Source organism: Mus caroli, chromosome 1 (assembly GCF_900094665.2).
Source record: "Mus caroli chromosome 1, CAROLI_EIJ_v1.1, whole genome shotgun sequence".
Taxonomy (NCBI): Eukaryota; Metazoa; Chordata; class Mammalia; order Rodentia; family Muridae; genus Mus; species Mus caroli.
The window spans coordinates 169,970,211-169,978,796 of NC_034570.1; the positions used below are offsets into that span (position 1 = coordinate 169,970,211).

At 38.5% G+C, this 8,586-nt stretch overlaps 1 protein-coding gene across 9 annotated transcripts in view; it reads left to right on the forward strand.

Moving 5' to 3' along the window:
* The window catches only part of Cdc42bpa (CDC42 binding protein kinase alpha), a 202,330-nt gene that overhangs the window by 153,339 nt on the left and 40,405 nt on the right, over window positions 1–8,586 (forward strand). For 4 of the 9 annotated variants that reach the window (XM_021164427.2, XM_021164511.2, XM_029476003.1 and 1 more), the window contains one exon: window positions 1,236–1,312. In XM_021164427.2, the coding sequence (XP_021020086.1) occupies window positions 1,236–1,312 (77 nt within the window). Of the gene's footprint in view, window positions 1–1,235; window positions 1,313–2,314; window positions 2,363–6,936; window positions 6,976–8,586 lie in introns of all 9 variants that reach the window. The other 5 variants (XM_029475997.1, XM_029476006.1, XM_029476012.1 and 2 more) reach the window with 3 other exon arrangements.

Below are 8,586 nucleotides of genomic sequence, written 5' to 3' on the forward strand. Positions count from 1 at the left end.
TTGGGAGGCAGAGGCAGGCGGATTTCTGAGTTCGAGGCCAGCCTGGTCTACAAAGTGAGTTCCAGGACAGCCAGAGCTATACAGAGAAACCCTGTCTCGAAAAACCAAAAAAAAAAAAAACAAAAGAAAAGAAAAGAAAAGTCAAAGCTGCACAGTAGGGCTGCAATTCAGAGCAGGGGGATGGGGGGTGGGGGTGGGAGTGGGGTGGGGCTTCTAGAAGACCAGGTTTAATCTCCAGCACCCAGTGTAGCCCACAGCATTCTCTAACTCCAGTCCCAGGGTTCTGATGCCTCCTCCTGGCCTCCACAGGCACTGCATGCACATGGTGTACAGACACACATCAAAGAAAAACATTCATAGATACAAAAATTTTTTAAATTAATTATGATAGGCTATTTCTGCTTTACCTCCTCTAATATTTACTATCATCTTTGTATTTAGAGAATTTTTTGAGATAGATATTTAAATTTATCATAGTCAAAAAGTAAATGTACATTTTTTTAAATTAATCTGAGAAAAAATGAATTTTGGATTCTTCATTCTTCAGGAAGCTAATACCTGAAATAGGAAAAAATGTAATTACTATATTTATTTTATTAATGAAATAAATACTATATTTCATAAATGCTGAAAAGATTATTTTTAAAGAAGTATTTCAATAGATGTACCTTGTTTGGCTGGTAAATGAATTTAGAAAAGTCACAGATAGACAAGCTTCTAGTTTTATGTTATTTTTCAAACTGCCCAAAAGATATTTTATTTTATTATGACATATCAGATCAGTGGTTCTCAACCTTCCTAATGCTGTGGTCTTAAAACAGCTCCTCATGTTGTGATGACCTCAACCATAAAATTATTTTGTTGCTAGTCATAATTGTAATTTGCTACTGTTAGGAATCTTAGCGTGAATATCTGATACACAGGGTATGGATATCTGTGAAAGGGTTGCCTGACCCCCAGAAGGGTCATGAGCCACAGGTTGAGACTGGTGTAGGAGACAGGGAAGGTAACTAGTGACTGAGTCCTGTCATGTAAGCTAGTCTAGTTTAACTGTTACAGAGTCTGGGGAACACTTGTGTATTTTGTTTTTTTAACTATGTAGAGTTAACATGATCAGTTTTGAAACATAGTAGCTTTATTTTTTAAAACTTTAATAGATTGAGACAAGAGAGGTTATCCATGAAAGTTATTTTTAGTTGTTGTACTTTTAAAAAAAAGTTGCTGCTGTTTTCTAGGTATAGAGCACCAAGACTCACAGCATTCTTTCTTGGCATTTTTGAATACGCCTACCGATGCTCTGGACCAATTTGAAGTAAGTAACTACACTGAAGACCCTCGGGTCTACATACAGCTTGCTCTGGGACCTAAATTTACCTGCAGTAAAACTTTAATTGCAGCTGCATAAGAGAACCTAGCATCATATGAATAAGTGAATAGAAACATGTAAGGGAGGAATATCTGCATTCTTATGGAAGTATGACAACATTTGTATGTAATAAAAACACCTAAGAGTCTGAAACTAAAAGCTGTTATTAGACTTAAAAACAGTTTCAACTTCAACCCCCTGAAGAAACGGTGAAAGCAGGGGAAAAAATCCCAATTTTTGAAATAATTTTCCTTTTCTCCAAAGATTGGAGGCACAGTAAAAATAAGTGAAAGCAAGAACACTCACTCTAGCTCACTGCTGCTCGTGTTCCAAGTCAGCTCCAGAAGGAGTGTGCACTAGAGAATGCTGTTTGATAAAAGTACTAATTTATACTCTGTTAGCTGTACTCTGAAGTAGTGATTGTGTAGTTCTTTGCTCTTTGTCATTCTTTCCTTCTTATTTAAATATTTTGCTGAAAAAATGTAATATAATGTCAAGTATGTTTTATGTCAGAAAATATAAGTTATTGGTTATGGCCTTGTGCAGCCGTTAGAAATCCTGGAATCTCTGTGCAAGGCTTGGCTCTAAGAACTGTAATGTGCAGTGAGCACAGATGGCAGATCCCTCTCATCGCTTACGTCCGTCGGGAAGAGTTAGGAGCAGATGCCCTGGTTCAGTTGTTATTTTCAGAAGTGTACCATTAACTTAATTAGCGGTGACTTGTCACGCACTGCCGTTTCATTACATTGGGGACAGTAACTGAATTTCATTTCTTGGGGAAGGGAGGAAGAATCCCTAAGCTCTTGACAGTGGTGACAGTAACTGCTTTTTTCATTTACTTATTGAACAAATGCCATTTGCCTTTCAGTTGTTTTGGATTTATTATTTGTTTGTATTAAATTGCTTCATCCATATTTTCTGTTTTTTATTGCTGAATTCGTTAAATAGGATTCCCTTTCTTCTTCCTCATCCTCACTGATTGATTTTTTGGATGACGTAAGTCTTTGATTTTCAACCAATGCATCCTTCAATAAAAAAGATCAGTGAATTGATTTGAAGAATTTGCCTAGAAATGCAGTCAGTTTTGGAAATATAACTTGGAAATATATGTGAGCCAAATGCTTCCTTCTTATAAATATAATGGTCTATCATTATTAAATGTGATATAGTTTAAAAAAAAAACCTTTTAAAAAAATGTTTTGGCCTTTGGCAAATCTCTGTGTTTCCATTCTTTACCAGAAAGACTGGAATGCTTGCTTCCGCTCTGTCTCTGTCCGTGATAAGCGGCTCCTTTTGTCCTTTATGGCTTTGCTTTTACTCTCTCCTTTTCTCTTCAGCACCATGCTGTTTCTGTGTTAAAACTTTACAAGAAGCCTCTGATGGAGTAATGAAAAAAGTAATGACATTTTAAAAGTTAACTTTTTAGTTAAGAATATAAATTAAATTTTAATGCAGACAGATTTCTAATGTTCAAAGTAATTTTAAGTAAATTGTGCATTATATGCCCCATTTGGCTGCTTTAACATATTCTATCTGAGTTAATTGTGTAGATTTAACACTGTATAGGTTTCAGTCAGTGCCTGATGCATCGGTCCCCACCTGCACTGACTGTTACATTCATTTTCTGTTCCACTGTGGATGACTCAGAATCCTTTATATCCTGTTGAACTTGCAGACTCAGTAGAAATTAAAAGATAAAAGAGTTTAAATGTAAACAATGTACATTAAAGTATCTTAAATGAGGGGAAAATCATTAAATATTTTATTCCTAATATTTTGTTAAAGTACAATACTCAGATGATTTCAGCATAATTTTTCACTGGAAAAATTTTTATATTATTTTTCAAATTCCTAAACAACAAAGAGACTTTTTGGTGTGTTTTAAAATATACCCAAATCTGTTTCCCTCCAAAATAGAAAATTTTGTTGTTCTTAAAACAATTAATGCTGGATGGTTCTGTAGTATAATTGAAAGATAACTGTCCTGAAAACATCACATTCCATGTCTCAGTCTTGTTTGTTATGCTAAAACAATATTGTACTTTCATTATCACATTAGAAAGTTTGAGTAAATTACCAAGTTCTATTTACTAATAAACTGTTTTCACTTTTCCTAAACAAATTCTCACCTTCATCCTGGTTCTCCCATAAGCACTCGGGTTGTAGAACCTGAGCAACTCCATAGAGATCTGAATCCCTCTGCAGACTCCTGCTGCAGGAGCGCTCTGAGATTGCTCCTCCAGGTGGCATGGAAGTGCACCCAAGCCAGACCCATTCCCAGCCACACTTTCCCTCTCGGACCCCTCAGCAACTTATCCCAGCTCAGACCTGAGTCTTAGAAAAGGGGCAGAGGCAGCAAATACAGAAGTGGATGCTCACAGTCATCCATTGGACAGAGCACAAGGTCCCCAATGAAGGAGCCAGAGAAATACCCAGGGAGCTGAAGGGGACTGAAGCCCCATAGGAGGAACATCAATATGAACTAACCAGTACCCTCAGAGCTCCTTGTAACTATACCACCAATCAAAGAAAACACATGGTGGAACTTGTGGCTCTAGCTGTATATGTAGCAGAGGATAGCCTAGTCATTCATCAATGGGAGGAGAGGCCCTTGGTCCTGTGAAGGTTCTATGCCCCAGTATAGGGGAATGCTAGGGCCAGGAATGGGAGTGGCTGGGTGGGTGTGCAAGGGGAGGGGGAGGGAGGNGGGGATTTTCAGAGGGAAAACTAGGAAAGGGGATAATATTTGAAATGTAAATAAAGAAAATATCTAATAAAAGAGAAAAGAAAAGGGGCAGAAGGCTTCCTAGCACACAGAGAGTGAATGCAAGCTGATGCACAGATGCTGCTGGGTTTCTGTGCAGTTGTTTGGGGGATGTTTTGTTTTGTTTTGTTTTGTTTTTGCTTCACACTTTTCCAAGGCACGAGTTGCTGTTGTTCCATTGTTCTGGTAAACCTCATAAGCTGCCTATTCCACTTTCTAGTATGGAGTTCGAAGGAGATTACCTGGCCTTCCAGTACCTAGGTTTGCTCATCTAACAATAGTTGAAGTTGTCCTAGTCTCATAAAGTGGTTTGAACATTTAAAGAATTGTATAATGGCTTCAAGAGTTTCGATCTATTTCCTTACGAGTTGGCTATCTTCTCCTCCTCACCTTTAGCCCCATCTCTTGTCTGCCCATGTTATGGCACTGAGGTGCCCGTGTTATGATGTCGTCACTGAGGTGCTTCTGCCCTTGCTCCTTCCGTCTTACCTTCCACTCGCTAGCAGTGTGAACCACAGCACCTCCTTTGGAATTGTCAGATCCCATTACTGTTGGAAAATGATAGGTTTTTTTTTTTCTATTAGAGAGAGAGCTAACAGTGAGCTCCCATTTAAAAACAGTTTTCTGTTCTTCATTTATACTTTACAACCCTCTTGTTTCTTTTGTTCATTGTTTATAACTATGACCATGTTTCCTGGTGTTAACCATTCACTCATTTTATTATTAAGTCACAGCAAAATTATGTTTCAATAGTAGCATTAAATCTTTGATATGTTCATGTTTCACATCCATGACATACTATGAAATACAAGTTCAGAAGCTCCTATTGTTGGATATTTGGATATTTAGATTCTTAAGGAGTAATTCATTATTCTTTATCCTACAACTGGTTATATTATGCATTTTCCTTATAATGTGTGAATTTCCCTGCATTAAGTAGGTTCTGGTCCCTAACTAACCTCAATACCGTCCCTCTGGTCATCCTCTTCTACCTTCTATTATTGCTATAAAAAAGAATGTTGAAGGACTAAAGTTTAATTGCAGCCAGACCCTCCACACTTAGGACAGAAGGATCATAAGTTTAATTTGGTGTTGTGTCTACATATCATCTGTCTTCTCAGTTCTTCCCCACACACATGTCCAGGGTTACTTTCAGAGTTCTCAATGTTATTACTAATAGTCCTTGCCTCCAAGTTTACCTTCTGCTCTTCTCCTACTTTTATTCTTTGATTTGGGCTATTAAAATTATCATTTCATGTTTAGAACCACATGGAACTAGTCTTCTATTCACTATTTTCCCTAAGATTGCTTTGTCTGTTTATTCACAATTCATATGAATGCTGGAATTTTTATCAGGATGGAGAGATGGTTAGGGCAGGATGCCTTAAGTCAAGCTGTGTAGTTAATCCTGTGTAGGGATAGCTTTGACATAGGGCAGGAGTTTATGTAATTCCCACCATTTGGTTCCCCAGGAAAAAGACGCATGAGGCAGGGGTGTATGTTCAGCACTGTGCAGCTGTGATGTGAGAGGATGGCTGCTTGGGCTGCTTGCACACAGTGTGGACTTCAAAAGAACCCTAGAAAATATCCAGGGCAGTGGTCTAAGCCTCTCTTTATCACACCTTTCTGTTTGGAAGAGTGGTCTTAGCAAGGGTGACTTTTAGGGTTTTCATCTTTAAGGAAAAATACAAGTGTAGACAGAGGATTTGTATGGCATTCCTTAATGCACATAAAGAGACATATTTTTAATGAAATAAAGGGCACCATGACAAAAGGATTGTGGAAGGGCATTTCCATATTTAAATTGCAGTAGAAAAAATTACATGATCTCTTCTGTAAAAATCCATATCTCTTCTAGCTTTCCTTTTCATTCAAGCTCCATTCATATCCCTAATCCTGATGAGTTCCCATGAGGCCCAGCCTCACAGTCTATATAGCCAACCAGATGAGGACAAATGGAAATTAAAGTTCTAGTGTCTGAAATTCAGACATGGAAGAAGATACTGGATCCACAAGCCAGCTTTCTATTTACCTCATATTGCTTTTCTTCCTCATATTCTGTCAAACAAGAGAAATGAGTTATTTCAGCAGACAGAGTCTACGCATAAAGTTTAGCCTCAATTAAAATCTTACTTAAATGCTCCAGAATATTGAACTCAGTCACACTTCCTCCCTTCACTAGTGTCTTGATTTCACCATGGCTCTCACAGTGATCCACAGATCTTACATTTTCACAGAGCCAATCTCAAGGCCTGAAGATATTGTCAGGGCGGACAGTACAGAACTGTGCTTTTGTTTTCTCTGTTGTCAGTGCTGATGATCCCTGATTTAGCTCTCAGCATTTTAAAAGTCACCTTTGAAAAGAGCAAGAGTGGGTATGTAAATGGATAAACCAAAGCTCCTTAATTATATACTTCATGGGTGGGATGTGTGTGTGTGTGTGTGTGTGTGTGTGTGTGTGTGTGTGTGTGTGTGGTGTTTTACTATGGTTCAAATAAGTTTTATTAAGTGACTGCAAATAGGAACTCAAAATTAAATAGACCTATTGTTGTTACAATTGTTCACGACTTGATGGAATGCTGCCATGTGGATCACTATGTGTGTGCAATGCAAACTTCAGCCTGAGACCACATCTGAGCAGTTGTTTCCTTGCTGTTCTTATCCGACAGTTTTTCCTGGATATAAATGTACTTGACTGTATCAAAACGATGGTGTTGTACATATGTCTGTATGCTATATGTTTGGTACAGAGGGCCTGGGGCTGTCCTATGAGTATGTGTAACGTGGTGTTCTCTCTCTGTTGAAGCGCTCTCCGTCCTGTACTCCAGCTAGCAAAGGCAGACGTGTAAGAGACTCCTGCACTGTGTGCTGTCCCAATGCCTTCTGCCTGTGTCTCGCCCCTGGCCTTTGGCTGCAGAGCCCTTGAGCATGCTCCATGTGTCATTGCCCCTCTCATGCATGTGCTGCTGCCCGTGCACCACTCCACTCCTCTCCTCTCCTCTCCTCCCTGTCTCTCTCTCTCGCCCTCCATTTTGGCTTTGGCCGCAGAGCTTTAGGAATGTTCTTTATGTAATTTATACAACTAAGCCACGAAGATAGTAAGATACCTTTTTAAAGTGTGCTTTCTAAGTCATTCAAATGCAGGGTAAATGAGTTTCTCATAGAAAATCTGATACATACAATTATGTCGAGTGTCCAGGCCATTTATAGACCTCGTTGACTGGATTTTATATAAATCAGTTCTGAAGAAGTTGTATTTAATGGATGTCAAAGAAATTTGCGTAAATATTTTATGCACTATAGATTTAGAAAAATAATTTTAATAATAATTTTTTGTAATCTAATTTCAAGATTTAAAAAGATTCTATATGTTATGAATACTGGAAACATCTTCCATTGTCAGTGCTAGCTCCATGCTTCTGGACCTCAAAGTGTTTGGCCACTTCCCAGGTTCTGTGTGGCTCTGATAAGCCCCAGGTGGGGAATCAGTGTGTGGAAAGGTCCCGGGCTTTTATAAGCCAGCCTGCCCCAGCACCTGCCACACACACCACCGAGACGTTTAACTGCATTTGCATTCAGTGTTAAATAGCACTAAAGGACGGTCATTGGGAGATAAAAATTGTAACTTTGAGCTGTCAGCTTCATGACTGGCAAGCACCTTTATTCCAGAGTTCCTAGAGATGGAAAGTTAGAGATGAAGTACTTCTTGGTGAACACTGAGAGGTAGTAGGATGGACATTGATTCTTGTGTTCTTTCTGAACTGATAAAGGGTGTTGTCACACAAACATGAGTAACACTAGCGTTACAGATAATTTGAACAGCCCCCTCAGCTGTCAGGGTTGGACTCAGTGGATCTATGAGTTCATCTGCCCTCTGTTAGAAGTCTATTAAAAGATTTCTGCTCAGCCGGGCATGATGGCGCATGCCTTTAATCCCAGCACTCGGGAGGCAGAGGCAGGCGGATTTCTGAGTTCGAGGCCAGCCTGGTCTACAGAGTGAGTTCCAGAACAACCAAGGCTACACAGAGAAACCCTGTCTCGAAAAACCAAAAAAAAAAGATTTCTGCTCGTACAGATGTCTTGATTGTTTTGAAATTTATAGAGTTAAGCCAGTAGATACTTGTATCTATAAAATTATCAGTAACTATTTTGTAATGGGAAGGCTGTCATTTGTCTGCCCATCTATACTAGATTTGATTTATCAGCCTGTGAACTGAATGAATTTATCATGGTTTGTTTTTAATAAGGTTATAATTCAGAAAGGTTGTGTTTTATTGATAATTTTATTATGAATTAGTTATATCTGATTAGTAATCCATGTACACTGAGAGATTTGGCCATGTAGAACATTTCATTGACTCAAGAAATAGGAAAAAAAATTGAGGGAAGTGATTGCTCTTATGATTTTTACTCCTAATCCTGTATCTTTCTTTTTTTTTCTTTTTTTTTTTTTTTT